This window comes from Camelus ferus, chromosome 34 (genome assembly GCF_009834535.1).
Source record: "Camelus ferus isolate YT-003-E chromosome 34, BCGSAC_Cfer_1.0, whole genome shotgun sequence".
NCBI classification, from domain to species: domain Eukaryota; kingdom Metazoa; phylum Chordata; class Mammalia; order Artiodactyla; family Camelidae; genus Camelus; species Camelus ferus.
In genome coordinates this window covers 4,579,331-4,599,756 of record NC_045729.1, presented here as the reverse complement: position 1 = coordinate 4,599,756, position 20,426 = coordinate 4,579,331, and the positions used below count along the sequence as shown (strand labels likewise).

At 39.2% G+C, this 20,426-nt stretch overlaps 1 protein-coding gene across 1 annotated transcript in view; it reads right to left on the bottom strand.

The window, feature by feature from the left end:
- Positions 1-20,426, bottom strand: part of ITPR2 (inositol 1,4,5-trisphosphate receptor type 2) — a 417,643-nt gene that overhangs the window by 227,418 nt on the left and 169,799 nt on the right. The window contains exons 27-31 of the mRNA XM_032472913.1: positions 6,148-6,237; positions 5,904-6,029; positions 5,013-5,135; positions 4,163-4,363; positions 1,560-1,811 (exon numbers count right to left, since the gene is read on the bottom strand). Of these exons, the coding sequence (XP_032328804.1) occupies positions 1,560-1,811; positions 4,163-4,363; positions 5,013-5,135; positions 5,904-6,029; positions 6,148-6,237 (792 nt within the window). The remainder of the gene's footprint in view (positions 1-1,559; positions 1,812-4,162; positions 4,364-5,012; positions 5,136-5,903; positions 6,030-6,147; positions 6,238-20,426) is intronic.

The window sequence follows — 20,426 nt, the reverse complement described above, 5'->3', positions numbered from 1 at the left end:
GTTCAAAATTGCATACATTGAAGATTAGAATGGTTAAGTAATCTGTTGGAATCAGTCTCACAGCTACGAAGTAATGGATCCAAGATTCTGACTCATTTCTTAATTCCATTTGTTCATTCACTCAAAACACATTTATTAAAAGCAGGGGTGGGAAGAGATAGACTGGGATTTCAAAATTGTAGAATAGATAAATAAGATTAGACTGTATAGCACAGGGAAATATATACAAGATCTTATGATAGCTCACAGAGAAAAAAATGTGACAATGAATATATATATGTTCATGTATAACTGAAAAATTGTGCTCTACACTGGAATTTGACACAACATTGTAAAACGATGATAAATCAATAAAAAATGTTAAAAAAAAATAGAATAAAATAAAGGCTCAGGCTCAGACAATACAGTGGTGAATACAAACAGATCCAGGTGTTAACTCACATCGAGCTTATAGTCTTGGGAAAGAATGAGAAGGCTGTGGACATTGGTTAACTAATAAAATTCAAATGTCAGATTTCAAATTATAGACTCATAGACTCGACTACGGGAGCCCAGGGAAGTCTTCTTTAAGAAGAAATACTTGAATCAAGATCCAAAGGAGGAAGGGGGTTAAGTAGGTGAATATAAGACACCAGAGGGGTGTGTCAGAGAGAACAACACGACCAGAATCAGTACCTCAAATGTAGACAGAACGCACTGATTTAATTCCTACCCTACACTTTTTTCCTTTGCCATTTTATTTCAAACCAATCAAGGCATGGAGTACCTACGGCATGCGGTGTCAGTAATTCCACAACATTTTACAAAAACATACTTGCAAGTCCATCACTACATAGGACTATTTGGAAGTAGGGAAGTTAACCTAACCTGATACCTTTTTAAGTTACTATGATTTTAAATGTTTGGATTTATATCATAGTCAGTGTATCACACGTTTGTGAACTTTGCAACAATACACCACAGCAGTTGAAAAGAAAGAAATGATTGCAATGTACATTCCTGGAAGCCTCATGAATCCTGTTGGCAGACAAGCTAGTTTCTAATGAGTTTTTCCCCTACTGTCGTGCCAAACTAGGACGGAGGGTATAAGTTGATGTGTGAATAAAGCAAAACGTGTGTCCACGTTTCCAAGAACGCATCAATTCCATAAAGCAAAGGTAGACCTAGAGACGCTAATCCTGATTCTTCAGCCCTGTCCTAGCCTCTCCTGTTAATGTCTACAAATTATTTATGAAGCATCTGGTTTATGCTCAAGCACATACTAGAGGTTACAAGTCAATTTTTCAGTTCGATCACAATGCCATACCTGGAAATTCCCATAGTAGCTTCTAGCAAACCAACAGTGGTCGTACTTTTAAAAGGTTTCTCATCTTTCATTGTTTGTTGTAGAGCAAAAAGTAAACTTTTTATGCTCTTTCAAAATTTCCTAATTATGTAGCTAAGTACAATTCCTAGACTAAACATATTATCTCATAAATAATAGTAGAAGAACTTCTGGCACTTACGCACTTTAAAAATTAATAATGAATCCGTAGCTGCTGAGCTTTTGCCAAGCTTACCTCAGGGATGCAGTCATCGTGGGTCACCACCCTCACTATGTCGTCCAGGGGCAGAAGGGAATTGCACTTGATTTCAGTGTAGACGTTTTTCCCCTCTGTGCATGCTGCCAGCAACTCCACAAGGGTGATGTGGTAGGCTAAGGGGCCACTCTCGTCCCCTCGGTCTCTCTCTGAACACATCATATGGAGAAGGATGGGAAATGATGCTCTATCATTGTAAAATATCAGCACATCTTCACCCCCATTTATCAACTGAAATGATAACAAGAGAGTGTACATAGCGTCCAAATGTCCATCCTTACAGTTGCTTCCAAAGGCTTGGTCTATCTGGACACACATGCATCTCTTTGTAAAAACACAGATAACATTGCAAAAGCAGATCTATACTGGGGCAGGGTGGTAAAAAGACTCTAGTCATGGGTCAAGTGATTAGTTATGAACGCTGTCAAAACCAGCCGGGCAGATATGGAAGAGGTGGATGGGGACAAGAATAAATGACACAGACGACAGTAAACTGTTCAGCGAATTATCCACTGAAATCAAACTTGCAAAATACTCCAATAAAGTTACATCCTTCTACTTCAAATGGAAGACTCCCTTGCCAAAGCATCAGAAATCTCCTAAGTCTAATTTTACTATAGAATAAAATATCCCCAGCCCCTTTCATAGTGACAGAATAAGTAAGCAAGCACATTGATCCAAATGCAACCCTACAAGAATTTGGAGACTGCGTGCATCATGGGTACTGGCAGAGAATGCAGGTAAAAGAGAGATGGGAGAATAAAGAGAAAAAGACGACTTTAAAAGAGAGAAAGAAAGAAATGAGTAAGCAGAGACTTTCAGGACATAAATTTTCCTTCTTGTTTTATTTATATAATTTTAGTGGAAATTCCAGTAGGTGGTAATTTTATTGCTCAATCTCCATAATGTCTTATTGTCTACTTTTTTTTTTTTTGGAAACTGCATTATTATTTTATTAAAGAATTCACTTCCATGACTGTCATGAAGCCCGGGCTGACTTAAAAGTGACGAGTTCTGGAGGTAATTACATTCCCACTCCAGACTTTCTGGTGACAAGCACTGTCTTCTCTCTCTACCGCAACAGAAAACCCACACTCATGAGGCCTCAATCCCTGCCCTCCTATTCCTGGAAGATGCCAAGGCCAACTACATAGGAGGCCTTTTCAGAGGAGAAGACAACTTTCATCTTCCCAGAGGACAAACCTTCTCCTTTGCTTTATAAGGCAGATAGTAACCCTGAACCACAAGCAGGCTGGGACCTGCACGGGACTCAATTCCTATTGTGTATTACAGGACCAATTTTCTAACCCCAGCATGAAATATTCTGGTGGGTAACACAGCTTCCATAATTTTTTCTCTATTTTATTTGAACTGATAACATATTTAAGTTGATAAGCCAATTAATTGGCTTACACTGAATGTTTTCTTGAAAGAGAATTCACGTGCCAAAAAATGTATTATATATTAATAAAATATTATACATACTTCTTTCCATATAGAAACACTTCACCTAATAAATGCCATAGGACTGGCTTAACTATTTACTGCTTTCCCATTTTAATTTATTCTTTGATGATAATAATACAAAATCAAATTAGCTCCCACATTTCTAGGCAATGAAGAACAAATGTGAATGTAAACACAGGTAAGAGGTAAATTTTACAAGTTCAAAATGTCCCTTAAAGGTTTAGTAACAATAATTTACATTAAAATTTCAAGGCTTTAAGCTGAATTTATTTTAAGATTTCTATGGGGCAGAAGGGACTCACATTGTATCAATAGGGAAATTGCTCTCATTCCCAAATTTAAGGTAGTTAATTATGAAAATTGCCCCAAATCAATATAATCTACTGCATAACTGTTTGTAGCCATGGCTGAGGGCTGCCTTAATCCATACAGCCCTTTAGAGAACCATTTCGGTCACAGAGCAATGATTTACCCAAATGGGCTCAAACTGCTGTCAGTTCTCCAAAGAATCACTTGGTTCCTAGTGAGTAATTTATTCGTTGTTTAAATCTCGCTCAGTGCCAAACATCAAAATGAAAAGAGTAAAATAAATGAAGTACTTCGTCTATTTTTAAAAGTTTTTAACTTACTCTAAATAGCTAAGTTTCCACAAGTAATAAATCACTGATGGATAATTTCTATTAATTAGTTCAACTCCTTTCAAAGCCCTCTGCAAACAGTAGCAAAGAACACCCAGTCTATGTTTCAGGAAGAGTAATAAAGACACTCGAAAAGCAGAGTTTAATCCATTTTTGTTATACATTGAAAATGTATTAAAAATATAAAATTTTATCACTTTCATTCTGAATAATCTATAACATTTCACAGGATTTTTGCCCATTATTTAAAACACCTCAATTCATTAAGAATCAAAAAAAAAAACAAGCTCTTAGAAAATTATAAAAATCAACTTATGCTACTTCACTAGTTCTAAGTAAAATATATTTGTGCTTAAGTAGTAATTAAATTATTTTCCAAACCTATGTCGCTGGGGAATTTTTTTCAGCCTGTTAACAGAAAACATATTTGAGCATATTGCTTACGTGAAGCTGATAAAATGCAAACTGAGAACGTACCTCGGTCATTACCATATCCTGGCACTTCTTCACGTATTTGCCATCTGCTTTGACAATCGTCTGCAGAAACCTCAGGTACTCCACGTGGCGGCCGTGCGTCTCGATGCAGTGCACAAAGTGCTGGACCACCCTCTCGCTGATTTCATTGCACAGATGGTAATTGTTCATGAAGATGTGCCGCATGGTTTCTGCTTCAAGGAGCTAATAAACAGAGAGGAATGTGCCCTTGTAACTCCGACAAGATCAACTTTCTAGTCTACAGGACTTAGACCAATTGCCCTGCTTGTGATCGGTTTTATATTTTATGCAAAAGTCGTAATGGGTTTTCTGTGCAAGTCTTCTACAAAAGGCAAGATCATTCAGCATTAAAAGAAAACTGAGCTCACAAAGGATCTGAGCTGGAAAAGGGAGATTTATTATCATAAAGGTCAGCATGTTGGCAACAGTATTCTTGAGATTAATTTAATTATGTATTATTCAAAGTTAGCTTCTCCTCAGTATCCACTGACACATTTTACAGAGCAGAGTTAAGTCTACCTTTGAGTCACTCATATTTATCTTGCTCGTGTCATTGCAGAATTAGTCTCTGTTCTACCATCTCTTTTTCCTGACATTAAACTATATATACATATAAGTGACGTTGTCATTTGCAGGCAAAATTAGTGTAATTTTTCAAGTTTCTTTAAATGTTTCCTTAATGGAAATAAAAGATATTCACTTTTAGGAAGAAAACCCCTATAAGAAAAAAAAATGAGGTGAGGAAGATGAATAAAATTCTATCCATTAATGCTGCTAAAACAAATTTGATGGACACTTTCCTATAACTATTAGAAGCCACTAAAATACTTACTCCAGGAGTTAGGAACAAATTCAGATGTTTATGAAGGAGAACTTGATTCTGTGGATTTCCCCGACAGAAATTCTGCAGGAAGGTATGGGCCAGATTCATGACTTCATTCATCTTTTCATCATTCTGGAAGTTCAAGAGCAGCAGGTGATACAGAGAAACACACCAGAGCAAAAACGTTATCCAAGAATTTTCCCAAATGCACATTGCTCTTCTCTGTCACTGTTTTATGCTCCCCTTTCTGTTTCAACACCTTTCCTGGTTACCCGGTCCCCGTCCACCCTCCCCACTTTCTAGATGTCTCTCCCCTTCTCTTTATCCTCCTTCTATTCTCTGTTCTGCTCCACTCTTTCTTCCCCTTTTTGTTTGACAGCCCACCTCTCATTGTCCCCACCTTCCCGCCTGTCCACTACCATTTCCTGTCTCCCTATAAAGCAGCCTCTGTCTCCCTTGCCTCCATCCCCACACCTTCTCTGTCCCGTCTTCCTCTCTCCCTGGCCGCCAGTTCTGCTCCCTTCGCTGGACCTTCCACACTTCAAAAGCATCAATGTCATGAGAGTTCCAGCATGAAGAGATTTAAACGGACATGACACTCAATGACAACTGTTTCCAACGTGGATCATTTGTCAGACAGGACCCGACTGGGACGATGGGAGAAATGTGAATGGAGTGCGAGGATCAGGTGGCAGTAGAGGGTCACGCTCTTACCTGATCTGGAAAGTTGTTAAGTGCTTATGTTTGTAGGGGATATCAGCTAAAGGGCTCAGAGGTGGTGGGCATCAGGTTGGCAATTTACTTGCAAATAGTCCAGGAAAAAAAATTTCTTCATAACTTCCCTATATTGAAATTGTATCAAAATTAAAAACTAAAGGAGAAAGTAACCTAAGAGCTCACCTTTTCATAAGGTATCTGTAGAAGGTCCAACACCACTGAATGGGCTCCCATGTTCTTCAGTAATCGCTGGTGTTGATTTCGGCACTTTTTGTTCTGTACACAGAGTTTACTTAGCCTGATCAAAATCTTCCGAAAGAAGAAAAGAATTAAATATAACACACGCAATATTTAATGTAATAAATAAGCAAAAATTCTTTGCCATTCAAATGTAAACCCATATGAAAAAAACTTCACATCTGCTGACCTCCTTGACAATCCGGTAGTTGTTGCTCTTGTTGCTGTCAATCTGAGGTTTCTTTGTCCCATCTTGCACGGGACTTAAAATGTTTGAGTCCTAAAATGACACAAAAATATGTATTTTATGCCCCATATAGCTTTGTAATAAATTTATCTATTTTGTTTTTTAACACATTAAAAACCACTTGGTTTTATTAATATAAAAAATACACAAGTAGTCTAAATAAAGCCTTTCAAAATCCACTTTTTTTGTTTTTAATTGAGGTATAGTCAGTTTACAATGTTGTGTCAATTTCTGGTGCACAGCACCATGCTTCAGTCATACATGATATACATATATTCGTTTTCATATTCTTTTTCACCATAGGGTACTACAAGATATTGAATATAGTTCCCTGTAATAGACAGTATAAATTTATCTATTTTATATACAGTAATCACTATCTGCAAATCAAAATCCACTTTATGATCCTCAATCAAAATACAGACAGATTACAAGCTTTCAAAAACATTCTTGTTCTTCTGATACAAGGATCTGAGAATTGTGATTTCTATGGTTTACAAAACTGAGGCTAGTGACTTAGTAAACATGGGCATAAATTAATTTTAGGACTTTTTAGTGAAGGGTTATCTGTACTTTTTTTGGCTATCTATGAAGATGTCCTTATTTTAACCATATCAGCTAATATTCATGACTCCTATTTACTGCTATTATGAAGGTACATCAGGATTTTAATGAACTATAGGATTTTTTTTAATCCTTAAAAAACAATTAGCACAACTATTTAAAATTTAGGAGGTTCCTATGTATTATTTTAAGACAAAGAATGGTTTCCTAAATAAATACCTAATGGTGACCTATAGGAAAATTATTTAGGTATTTATGTATCTTTAATTGAAGTATAGTTGATTTACAATGTTGTGTTAATTTGCTGTGTACAACACAGTGACTCAGTTAGACACACACATAGGTATTCCTTTTCATAGTCTTTTTCATTATAAGCTTTTACAAGGTATTGAATACAGTTCCCTGTGCTGTACTGTAGGACCTTGTGGTTTATCTATTTTATATGTAGTAATGTGTATATATAAATCCTAAGCTCCCCGTTTATCCCTCCAACCCCCCCTCTTCCCCCTGGTAACTGTAAGTTTGTTTTCTATGTCTGTGAGCCTGTTTCTGTTTTGTAACTAAGTTCATTTGTGTCTTTTTAGATTCTACATATAAGGAATGTTCTCAGTTAATGATAAACAGCATCTCCTCTTAGATTTTCATTGTACATTTTACATTTTCGGGTCCTCAGTCTTCCACGGAAAAGTAGACATAAGTGATAGGTGATTTATTTATTTTGTAATAAATAGTAAATACATTTTGTAATTATTTTGTGATGAATTTATTATTCAACTTAAATGTTTCCTTTGTATTTTTTTATCCCATGAAAAGCTCCTTTGGCTTAAATGAATCATGAAAATTCGCACTTCAAAATAATAACCAAATTACAGCATCTATGGCATTACTAATAGTTAATGAGTTAAGTGTAAAAAGTAAAAGGTATTACATGTAACATGATCAGAGCATTTCCTTATGCTAAAAGTATCAAACATATTGTAATTTTATACTGCCTATATGAAAAGGAATAGTAAAAACCCAGAGCATAGAAGGCATAATTTTATTATCAGGGATGAACTGCAGGGAAAAAAAAAAAAAGACTGATGGAGCATACCATAATAGCTGGAAAGCACTTCAGGGATGGGAGGAAAAAACACCTTAACCCAAAAATTCTCTGCCAGGTTACCATGACATCCTCAAGAGTCACGACTGAGGGCCAAGAAACCAAGTACAGAACCAAGAAAATAAAAGAAAATTTAAATTAAAAATAAGATTTTAAACTACTAAATTAATAAAGCTTATTAAGGGGAACTGAAACACCAAAAACACTTCATTATAGCAGCCACCATCTGTAGCAGTACAATAAAAAACAAAACATAGGGAGTGGATGTATTTTAAACACCAATTATTGGGGCAACCATTTGAAAATAAATCACCAGTTACAAATTAATACCTGAACATTTATTAAGACTTAATATATGCCTGGTACTAGACAGTGGTAAATGGAATTAAAAGAAAAAGAAGATATGGTCCTTGTAATTGTAATTTCCAGAAGAAAATTACAGTCAACCTAAGAAAACAAATAAAGCTTTGAACTGAGCAGAATTCACTGAGCTGAGAGAGACAGAGATGCAGAGTAGCTATAGCTTTAGATGGCTTGATGAAGGAGGTCAAGTTCAAGCCAAGGCCTTGAAAAATAAAAACTATGTAGTTAAGTATAAGAAACATGTTGGGGGACGGGGGGCACTTGTTAGGTGAAGAAGTCACCTTAGCCAAAGGTGCTGTAGAAAGAAAAAGCCAACCGTGTGCAGAAAATGCCAAGAACTGGCAGTGAATGATGCCAAAGGGGTCAATGAGGCAGAGTGGGGCTTGACCACCTCCCTTATTCACAGTTGGTACGAAACTGCACTTGGATGAATGTCAAGTTCAACTTAGGTTAAAAGAAAGTCCTGGCTACCTACACTGATGGTGTTGGAAACTCCATTCTAAGCTCAGGGAAAAGGAAAAAACATAGGAAGCCAATAGGTATCATTTTATTTGTCCCAAGCTGTTGTTCCTACTGTGTTCCAAGACAAATTACAAAATGAATGCCAACCAAGAAAATACATGTAAATTTTCTTTACTAGTCAAAAAATTCTGATGGAAGCTTCAAGCAAGAGAGTGACTAGTCCGCGTGGAGCCATCCCGCTGCTCAGCAGGCTCTGTCTTCTTCTTTGGAAGGCAGCTACGCTCACCACTATGCCACCAACGCCTCCCTCTGTCTTCTTCGGCTTCTCTCTAGGCAAATATGGTCCAAAAGGGAGCCTCCAAACCTGAACTCCACCTTAGCAAGTAACCTCTTCTCCCATCTTACTGCCCATAAGGAAATTGCCCTGCATGACATTTCCTCTTTTCCTTCTGAAAATGTCTGGTATCATCCACAAAGCTGTCTAGCTTCCCTGCTGTGTCTCAGAGAAAAAGAACTTTTGAGGCATGGATTTCTAAATTCATCTCCCCTGCCTCTTTGCTTCATCCCTGTTTCTTGCGCATGAACAGTTTCCACCCTGTCCTGATTTTTTCCAAACTCTTTAAAAATACAGCCACGCTGAGGCTGAGCCCTTTCCATGATACTGCCCCATCCTGGGAAGTAGCCTTGCATCTCAGATGACAGCCTCCAATACATTTTTTAAAAGAATAATTTATACCACCCTGTACTAAAATTGCTTTATATGTCAGTGATTCATAATTTCTAAAACAATCTTTAGCATTTGATTTTTCTGGTTCACTATCATTTTCTTTAAATCCCACTTTGTTTTGTGGTGACACAATACTCTCCAAGATTTTCTGACCACTTTGTCTCTCTCACTCAATGGAATTGGAGCTGCAAAAAGGAAAGAGTATAAATGAAGGCACACAAAACGTCCCTGTCACCTTCCAGGGTTGTACCATCTGTCTATGCTCATAAATCCTAGGAGGGAAATGAAAGCAAGCCAATAAATAAATGAGTAAATAAATGAGTAAAGAGAATGGGAGACGTTGTCTATGAAACAATAAACACTAAGTAAATCCTAAAAAGTTGCAAAAGAAAACGTAAAACTACTTATGCAAGTGAAGCCAGTATAGAAGAGGGAAGGGGCTCCAGTGGCTCATATGAATGGAAACTATTTAGATGGGAAGAGGCTGGAGGTCAGAGCATGGAACAAACAGGCTTTCTATTTGATAGCAAAAATAATTTATTGATGAGAAGTAGAAATTACAAAGCTAGAAATATAATTAAATTTCCTTTTTCTGTTTACAAAGGTGGAGACTGAATTTTAAAAGGGCCATATTCATTTTATTTCTGGAAGAGAAGAAATATGAAAGAAAATCAAGTTTGTATTCCAAGCCAGCATTAAGATATTACCAAATCTAAAGACTGACAAAGTTCTTAAGGTGGAAAGGAGCTCTTTCTAATACATGTCAATTTTTTTTAAAATATCAGTTAAAAATAAAGGCAAAACTTTGCAACTACATTTAAGTCTATCTTTTAAACAATGACCTGAAGAAAAAGCAACCCCCTTGTTTTAAGAAAACTCATCTTGGGCACATTGTACCACGTTACAAAAAGTTACGCTCTTTAGTTCAGCCCAGGGGAAGCTATAACTAATGCTAACCTCTGTAAGTATGGGAATTAGGAAGAAAAATTATTTTAATTTAAAATTGCCAGCAGTCAACAAAAGGAGGCACCACTGGAGAATGCAATAAACAGCCCTTTTTAATTTCAGAAAATAATTCAATGTAATTAAACTGAACAAAAATATTAACCCGTCGAACATCTGGATGATCCCAAAGCAGCAATCGGGGGAATTTAAGAAATGTGTAAACTATATAACCACAGTTAGGTTTTGTTTTCTTTCTTTGATGCCAAAATGCTCTAAGTAAAGATGTTCCAAGAGTTTTCCTCCAGAAAGGAAAGAAATTGATTATATTTTTTAATATGCTATACAACTTTGGTCCTGGGTCAGTGGCCAAATCTACAAAGCCCTGACTTCATTCTAATGACAAAATACTAGGAAGGAAATATTAGTAAGCAAAATAGAGAAGTACGACTTATGCAGAGTAGGCTCAGGGAAAATAATGTGAAACGCTGAGAACAGTGCCATGCTTACAGTAAATATCCAAATTAACCTTTTGACAACAGTGATGAAGAATAAATATGGCACTCCAAAAGTACTTGCACTTTTTTGTAATTATTTCCTATCATCTGGAAGAACTTGAATTTATTTCCTCTAATGGAATATGGGAACCACTTAGTTAAGTGATTTTATAGAAGCAGCTAGATTTTTAATTGCATAGTATGTACTGTAACAGAAAGTAGTATATTCAGAAACAACACAGCAAGAATGGTCTAGAAGGGTCTAGAAGTTTCTGGGAGGGTCTAGAAATTGGATGGGCAGCAGGGATTGAGACAGACTCAGAGTGAGTATCTAAACAAATACCGGTTCTGAACATCGCATCATCCCCAAATTTATTTTGCATCAGACAAGGAAACTCTTTTATATCCATAGCAAAAATGAGATAAGAAAATAATATTGTATGAAGAATATATGGTGAACTATACATTGGCACAGATTAATGAGGAACTGGCTCCTTAATTTAAACAAGAGCAACTACGCTTTTAAAAAAGAACTTCCCATATCCTACAATGCAGAACTGCCTGCATTACTACAGCTGCGTGATTAAAGCAGCTCCCTGCATGTCTCCTCCTGGTCCCCACCCCAGTGAGGTTAGAGTCTGTCGTCAAGTCAGCAAGACTGCAAAACATTCTGCTCACCATCTGCATCCCAAACTTTCTCTTCCTGTAACCACCATTCAACTGAGTCAGTGGCGTCATTTACCAATCACCCTCCTCCCAACTTCTAGATGGCAAATGCTGTCCTTTCCCCATCCCCTTTCCCTCCAAAACATGAAAAAAAAAAAAAAAAGAAAAACTAAAAATCCATCTTTTATACTTGATTGACCAACCAGATTACAACTGAGTTGAAGCTCTTCACAGTAAATATCACCTCCTCAGACAACTGAATGAGAGCCTGGCTGTGGGAGGACGAGGTTTTTTTCCTCCTTCCCATCTAAGAGTGACATCACACACCAGCCATGCAGGATGATATCCAGGAGGTTGGCAGAAACCCTAACATGAGCCTGGATCTACTTATCTGACCTTGCGTGTAAAGCTAATTCAGACCATCACGGGGTCACGGTTGACAGTTTCTGCTTCCCTGGTTGGCGCCTAAGGCTGGCTGAAGACTGGGCCCAAGACCCACAGTGCAGGGAAGTGGCTGTGTCCACCCATATTGGTGGATAACTTCCCTCCAGTTTTCCCTTGACTTAGGCACAAATGCCTGCCCTTCTAGAGGGTCAATGGACAGTCCTCGCCTTACTCCAAACCTGTTTTCCTTTCCCTTTGTCCCAAGACAAATAACAATATTGGCGTTTTCTGATTCACCTGATGTCATTTGAATTCACATTTGATGATATTTAATTAGATGTCCTAGAAAACATCTTAATCCCTTTGACTATCTGTGTCTCTGATAAACAAGGTAACAAAAGGGGTGTGCTCCTGGAGTGCATCCTCTTTGCTTAAAGAGATATTAGGTATGATGGAGATGCTCGAGGCTGACTAATAGCAGTTTCCGTAGGACTGCAGCAGGAACCCATTACAGCACAGCGAGGTGCGATGCTTTTTCTATATTACTTTCCACAATACTTTATTTATACTATGTAATACTTTTTTATATGACCCTCACCAGTATTATTTAAAATGTAGAAAGCAGAGGTAACCTTTTAGTCAGCAGGTGACAAAGAATAAACAAAGCACAGTACAGGAAACAAAAACAGTGACACAACAGAGCCATGAGAAACTGTGTCTGGTACCCGATATGTTATGTGAAGAAAGCATCCCTCATCAGTCATCGCAGAGCCGACCCCGACGTGGCTGTGAGTAGGGCTGTGTATACAGAAGGTGAGAAAGAGAAACGGCACCTTCTTTGGGATGCCCCCTTCAGAAAGCAATCACCCCAGAAATGCTGCCTGGTCCTGGTCGAGTGACATGTTTGCCGGGACTGGAATGAATCAACTTCTGTAACTTCCTCGCAAGCCACCTGCTGAGGAAAAACTCCATACAGGGACTTAGCCTCCTCGCTAACAACTTCTATGGAATTGAGAACAAACGACAAAATGAAAAAAATAAATACAGTAGTAACTGTCCTTTCTCACATAAAGAAAAAGATTAAGTTTATGCAAAAATGGCTTTCAAGTTAAATGTAAGCCGAAAGGCAAGAGGGGAAAAGACTGTCGTGGAAATAATTCAAAGAAACAAATTCAGGAGATACGAGCATTACATGTAAGCATCTGCACTACAACCAAATAAATGAGGATGAGTGCAAGTGGCATTTGGCTGAAAACCAAAAACTAATTCTCCATCAGACGTCTTGTGAAAGGACTTAGTAACAGACGCTCGTGAGCAGCAATCACCTCCCGCAGCATCAGCTCAGACATAAAAAACGGAGATATGTGACGTGATAAAAACCAGCAAAACAAATATACGAGGAGGCTGAGGGCAAAACCAGAAAATGGAGACAAGAAAATAAACTCCATAAAGGAAAATTCAGGAAAGCACTCTCCAAATTATTGGATTAGAGCTTTATATGCAGTGACCACAGTGTCCCTCATTGGTCTGATCACATAGGAAGATTCTGTCTGAAACTCATGGACTCTTTCTGTACCAAACCGGGAAGCTTAGACATTCTACCAGCTACTTTTGCCAAAAGTCAGTTAGTCAATCACAAGTTTGGCTGAAGAAACCAAGTTTCTATAGAACTATTTTCCTGCTGTGCAGAATCAAAGGACTAACACTTGGGAAAGCACACTTTTCTTTCAAGGTATCTTTCTAGAGGGATCTGCCTGCTTGCATGCTTGCTTCATCAAAGAAAAAAGATCAGAGGTGGGAGGCGAAGAAGGGAAACCGGTTTTTGCTTTTAAAGAGTAATGGGATGTGGAGGTAACAGGAAAACCATCTGACAAGAAAGTGGTGCCGAGACAGAAGCCGAGAAAAAGCCAAGGAAGGGAGGAAAGAGAAGGAGGCAGAGAAGAAAGGAAGGAATTAAATGCATTCCCTCAAACACATAAATCTGCAAACTAAAATTCAAATGCCTGTGAGGACAGTTAATGCTAAGAAAGACAACGAAAAACACCCAATAATGAGATTGTATCTATTCCAGCGAAATGCAAAGAATCAGGTAACCTTTGGAAAGGACTTTTAAATATAAGTATGTTTCCAATAGTCATGGAGATGAACTGAGGAACACCTCTCACCCCGACCATGGACCACTCTGCAGCTGCCGCATGCGCAGGCTGCCCCCAAAGCATCACTGGGCATGGGGGAGGGAGAGCTTTCCTGGGAAAGGGGGAGCCACGAGCCAAGCATCAGAAAAGAAGAGAAGGCATGTGTCCCCCAGCCCTCCAGCATTCCAGAGACGTGCTGGATGCTCAGCTGGACACCAGCGTGGGTCTACATTTCTGAGCAACCACCTCCCCCAACCCTTCCTCACAGCAACTTCTTATGGGGCAGGTTTGAGAGTAACGGATCAATGAATGTACACAGAACTTCTCAGGCACCAGGCAGTCTGGATTGGGGCGCCTGCTGTTCGTAGGAATTGATCAGGAACACTAGCTGTGGGGGTCCTCCTGCTGAGAGGCAGAAGCCACAGGTCCCGTGGGAAGTCAAATCAGTGCACAGACTCTTAGAAGAGAAGACGTGAGTCACCCCCCAACCCAAACCCCCACCCACCCCCAGCCCTGCAAGTGGCCAGCCAACCTGTTGCCCAGGCAACCTAGAGAGAGCCCCTTAGGGACATTTTTTCAGTGAATTCTGTTCCTCACATCACACATCTATTAAAAGAACAAAAAATTATAAAGCGAAAACAGGCAGCTACCAATCAAGAATACACAGATATTCTTGAACCAATTAGAAACCAATTAGAACCAATTAGAAACCCCGCAAATGAAACAAATTAGAAACCCCGCAAATGAAAACAAAAGTCCTTGAAGCAAAAACTAGGTAGAAGGTTTGAACATCAAACTTTAGTTCCGTGAGAGTCTAAGTTTTCTTAAAGAAGCAAGCAACTGCATTTAGGTGAGCAGATAGATACAGATATAAATACAGACCTACAGATACAGAGGCACAAGCATCGTGAAGAAAAGTTAATAATAAAAATATCTAACGTGAGTGGGAACTTCTCTCTGAGGCCCTGTGATGCCCATGTGGCCTGCTTCTTAACTCTTAACGAGGCTGGATGAGCGTTCAGGGCAATCCTGACTTAACCCACTCGGATCTGGTTTCCTGAGTTAATCCCTCCTTCCTATATTTAGAAGTCAACACGCAACTGAATGTATAAACCAGGGATGCCACCGAGACGGTCAGCCTGTTACGCCCTATTCTTTAAGCTTTCAGCAACAATGCTGCAGTCTTTTAATGCCCTGGAAGATAAGTTAATAAAGGGAACCACCGGAAGATACAACAGGTCATGAAGCTCACAGGTACCAGGGATGCAATGCACTTACCAAGAGGACCAAATCCACCCCATCCTCCTCCAGGTTTTTATGAGATCAACTACAGTGAATGGGATAACTTTGGACCATACGCTGAAGACTTGTTAAGTGTTAGCAGACGGATGATCAACTCACATCTATTGCTCTGAGTAAACAGAACTTACCACTGAGTAAACACACACACACACACACTTTTATGTTATTGGCAACATTTCTTATTATTAAAATGAAGAACCACATTAATGTTGTCTGGTCTTCTGCTATCTAAGCAGGCACAAAGTTAGGCCATTATGAGCTGTTTTAAAACAATGCCAGTTGCCCTGTGTTTAGAGCCTTTGTAAAGATTTACTAAACAACAAAGGATTATTATGCGTACCGCCTGCCAGAGCGCATGCTGCCTGCTACTGGCTGTTTCCATTGATACTGTGATATATTTCATCCTGTTTACAATAAATTGGCAGTTGGTTCATTGCATAACGGAGATTATTTGGCTGTGCACAAGTCAGTAACTTTGAAGTTTCTCCCTTTTTCTCCTCTTATTAATCTATTATCAATGTACCATTCTCCTGGCTTCTCAACCCATCGGCTCGTGTGCATTGCTAAGGCCGCCTCCCAAGTTCATGCTCACATAACCTCACACCTGGAATCGGGCAAGAGGCTCTTAACTGGTGCCCCCACCAGTTAAGTCTCTTTCTGCTGAACCATCCCGGGTTCTTCTGGGTGAAATTTTCTGAGACAGTATATTCACGTCCCTTCCCCCAAATCTTCAAAGGCTCCCGATTTCCAGCCACTTCAAATACAAATCACTTATTCTTGAACTCTGCTTCTCTCGTGATTATTCTTGAATACATTAGCCAACGAAATCCTCCCAATCTTTCAAAACAGTGACGCCTTCTCCAAGGGGTCAGGCCTACAGTGACCTCTCCCTTTTCTGCGCTATACAGGTCGGTGTTAATTACATGTCATACATTTTGTCGTATTGTTTCATGTGTGTTGTTCTGCGTGTTCCATTCTTTGAGGGCAAGAGTCTTATCTCAAATATACTTGATTCTAGACATCAAACTTTAAGAAGGGAAATGAGAAATTCAGGCGTGTACAAAGGCATGGAAGTATGATGGTGAAGAGATGAAATCATACTTTAAGCAAGATGTTCAAAAGGACGCACGTCCTCTTGGGAAACGCGACGGCAAATCAAGGAGAGAAGGTTCAGATACAGTCCATGCTGCCTTAACCCGAGCACCAGTAGACAGACCGTGCAAGGATTAACATATGGGTTCAAAATAACGAAGAGTTTTCTGCTGTTAAGAACTGCTAAATATAGAAAATGCTGAGGTAGGACTGCAGAGAAATCCTCTGGCTATACAACACCTAGAAGTGATAGAGAAAAATACTTCAATCTCTTTTTGATAAAGAGAAGGAAGCAAATGGAGGCCAAAATCCATAAAAATACATGAAATTTCCAAGCAGCAATCAAGCACGTTGTTGGCCCTGAGGGTATCAGCCTGAGATAATAACCAACAAGTGAGTCTTAACTTGTTTCGCACACACAGAACAGAAAGGAAACAAAGTCTGGATCCCAAGGAAGAGGGGAGGTCTGATCAGAGACCAGCCTTAGGACCAAGAATCTCAAAAGGAGACACCCGCAGTGATAAACCAGGCCCAGAGAAGATCAAAGGGGACCTTGGCTTGGCTTGGCTTGGCTGAAACCAAAAAAAAGGAGAAAAACTCTCTTAAGCTTCTACATACAAAGACAAGCCCATTTTCACTCAAGATTTGGGACCAGAATTCCCACTCATAAAAGGCCCCCAAAGTCCCACGTCAAAAACTTTGTTTAACACGGTCACAAAGTGCAGCCTCCCACAGTGCCTCTGGGAGGCAAATGAAATCTTCTCCGGATTAAACACAGGCTTCGGAGGAATTCACACATAAACTTCCAAAGAATCTTAAGTTCCTAATACATTTTTTTAATTACTAAATATCTCAGTAAACACGTTCCCAAGGACTTCTGCAAGAACAGTGAACTTATAACTGCAAATGGCCCTCCTGTGACAGAACAGCTAGATCCTAGAGGTGGAACCTGTTTTAAATACATTTCTGGGCACACTGAAAATGAAGGGCTGAAACACCCCACCCACCCTCCATCTACACAGGAAAAAAAAGGTAGCCTGAAACCAGATCAGAGAGTTGGAGCTTCAAGCCAACATGGTAAGTGTCCCTAAGGAAAACACCAACTCTGCAACCCTGACAGACAAGTCAGCCCTCAACAAGTGTCAAGTTTGAGGAGCGAAACCCAAGACTCCTGCCTTCAGACAGGTGTGTGGGGAGGGAGCGCTGTGGTCCCAGGCCAACAGCGCCCCCTGGCCACAGGCCGAGGCAATCACAAACACTCCAAGGAGGAAAACAGGCCAGCTTTCAAGCCTGAAGTTGGAAGCCAACAAGATACAAGCTTGCGGACAGACTGGGAGTTGCAGATTTGTAGCTACTGACAGGTACATATAGAATAGATAAACAAGTTTACACTGCATGTAGCACAGGGAAATATATACAAGATCTTGTGGTAGCTCGCGGTGAAAAAGAATGTGACAATGAATACGTCTATGTTCATGTATGACTGAAAAATTGTGCTCCACACCAGAAATTGACACAATGGTGTAAACTGACTATAATTCAATTAAAAAAAGAAAAGATACGAGCTCAAAACCTACACTCTGGATGCAGTGTCACTTGGCCTTTGGAAAACAACTGGCATTATTGGGTGAGGGTAAACACGCTAGATGTTTACACCTAAATATAAATCCTGAAGGGGCTTCTTAAACATGTGCATCAGGTGACATTAATAAAAAGTTTTCAAAGCACCTTTTGGTAGCAGATTTTCTTTTAAAACACTAGAACTGTAAAGAATGAAATGTTCATCAATGTTAATGAGATAAACATGTGCATAAAATGTAATAATACACATTAGAGGCAAGGAACGCGCTCCTGCTGTACAACAACAAAGGTGGAGAACAAAAACACATCTAAAACAGACCAAATGAAATACTTTTCTTTTTTGTGTTTTAGAAATACAGATATACATGGTGAGGCCATTAAGAAAAGCAGGGAAATTATTAACATTAAACTCATGACAGAGGATTCCTCTGGGATATAGGGATGGGCCACAGGGACTTCGTGTTGGTAACATTCTGTTTCTCAAGCTATACATTAATTTCAACAGGATGTCCTCTGTCAGGAGGTACTGAATTTCCCATCACAGAAATTTGTTTCGTTTCAAGAAATCTTCACCTAGCTGAGCTATTTAGAGCAAGAACAACTATTACATAGGAACTGAACTTGATAATGCTACAAGCATCTTGCAATTTAACAAGTATCTTTAAGATTTCATAACTTCATACTCATCATAGTAAACAGCACAGCAAAGTGCACACAAAAACCAATCATAATGATGACAACCATCACTCACTGACTGCTGCCTTGGCGGACACTGCTGGTCTCTAACCTATATCCTTTTTCCTTTCTTCCCTGCCAGCAAATCCTGACTTTGTTTTGCCACTTATCCTTCCCCTGTGTAACTCAGGGGAGAGGATGCTGGCTGTGGGGCATCTTTTATTTAGCTTAAGCCAATCATATATAGTCCATGGTTTGGAGGTAAACATGTGGTCCTGCTCCAGCCAAGGAGTCAGGAGATAGGATCTACTGAAGGGCACCTGGGAAAAGTCTGCTTGTTCCTGAACAGGGGACCCAGAAAAGCACAGATATTCCTTCTTGGTGGTGGTGTGCAGAGGTGTGACATCTGCGATGCTGCTGTCATGATGCAACCATGAGAAAAAGCAGTCTCAGAAGTAAGACCATTGGTCCATGATGATCGCATAGACACAATAAATTAATTAAAGCTCCTTGACTTGTTGGTAAATAATATGTCATCTTGTGGTGTATATTTTCCCACTGAAGTCATATCAACCGGCATGCTACATGCACAGTTTGCTCATTTAATCTTCACAATAATCCTGTGAGCTAAGAAGCTTTTTTATGTCCATCGAACAGACAATGGAAACAAAACTTAGAGAACTAAAATTAATTGTCCAAAGTCATACAGATACTTAGTGGTAAATTCTGGGGTGCCTGATTCCAAAACCTATACCCTTAATACCCTATCCATTCAAGTCCACCTTCCTGTAGCTATGAGGGCTGGAAAGCACATTCCAGTGGATTCGAAGGCTCCATTATCTGGTCACACGCTTCTATGGTACGAGTTGGTGTTGGTGGCAGCAGTAGCCTTGACCTCTGAATTGCAGCTACATCAGTAGTCCAGTGTCAGCCTCTAAACTGTACTCCTCCAGACTTTCCAAAAACTTAATTCCTTGTAGTAAATTGCTTCCTGCTTTAAGCACCTAAAATTACCATTTCCTGAACTGATAAATCCTGAACTGAACAAGTAATTAAATACATTCCAGCTTCATTGACTTGTATTTGTCTGAAGTCCCTAGAAAAGCAGTTTCATAAGCCCACAGGTAACGCGGCTTTATCTTTAAGCCATCCTCGGGTGACTTGTTCACCCTCTTTCTCACATCAATATGAACTGTTTATTAATCCGCCAAGAGCAGGCCATGGGCATGGACTGTAACAGAGGTTCTTCCTCCACTTTCCCTCATGACTGGGAACTTAAACTGTAGACTAGTGACTAACATCCTATACGGAACATCTCATCTCTACTCCTAGGAGATTTTGTGGGGGCAAACTTTTACAAAGAGCATACTGCATTTTCCTAAAGTTTGGAGCTGTTCTCCATTTTAAAAAAAGAATGAAAGGTTCTGAAAGGGCAAGCGACATTCTATTTATCTTCTAGAATATTCACAAAATATGTATTTATAAGAAGAGGAGGTATCCTAGTCTTGTGGAAGCACAATACATCTCTTAACAACTTTAAATATTATATTAGAAAGTGCAATCTTACATTAAAGAGCCTGGAACTTATCATCAAAAAGACTTGAGTTAAAATCACATAGAGCTGTTTGAATGAGAAAATCCTTGGGTTTTCTGAATTTCAGTTGATTCATCCTTAGAAATGTGATCTCTGTGACCATCTCCAAAGTTTGTTGTAACATTTAAAAAGATAT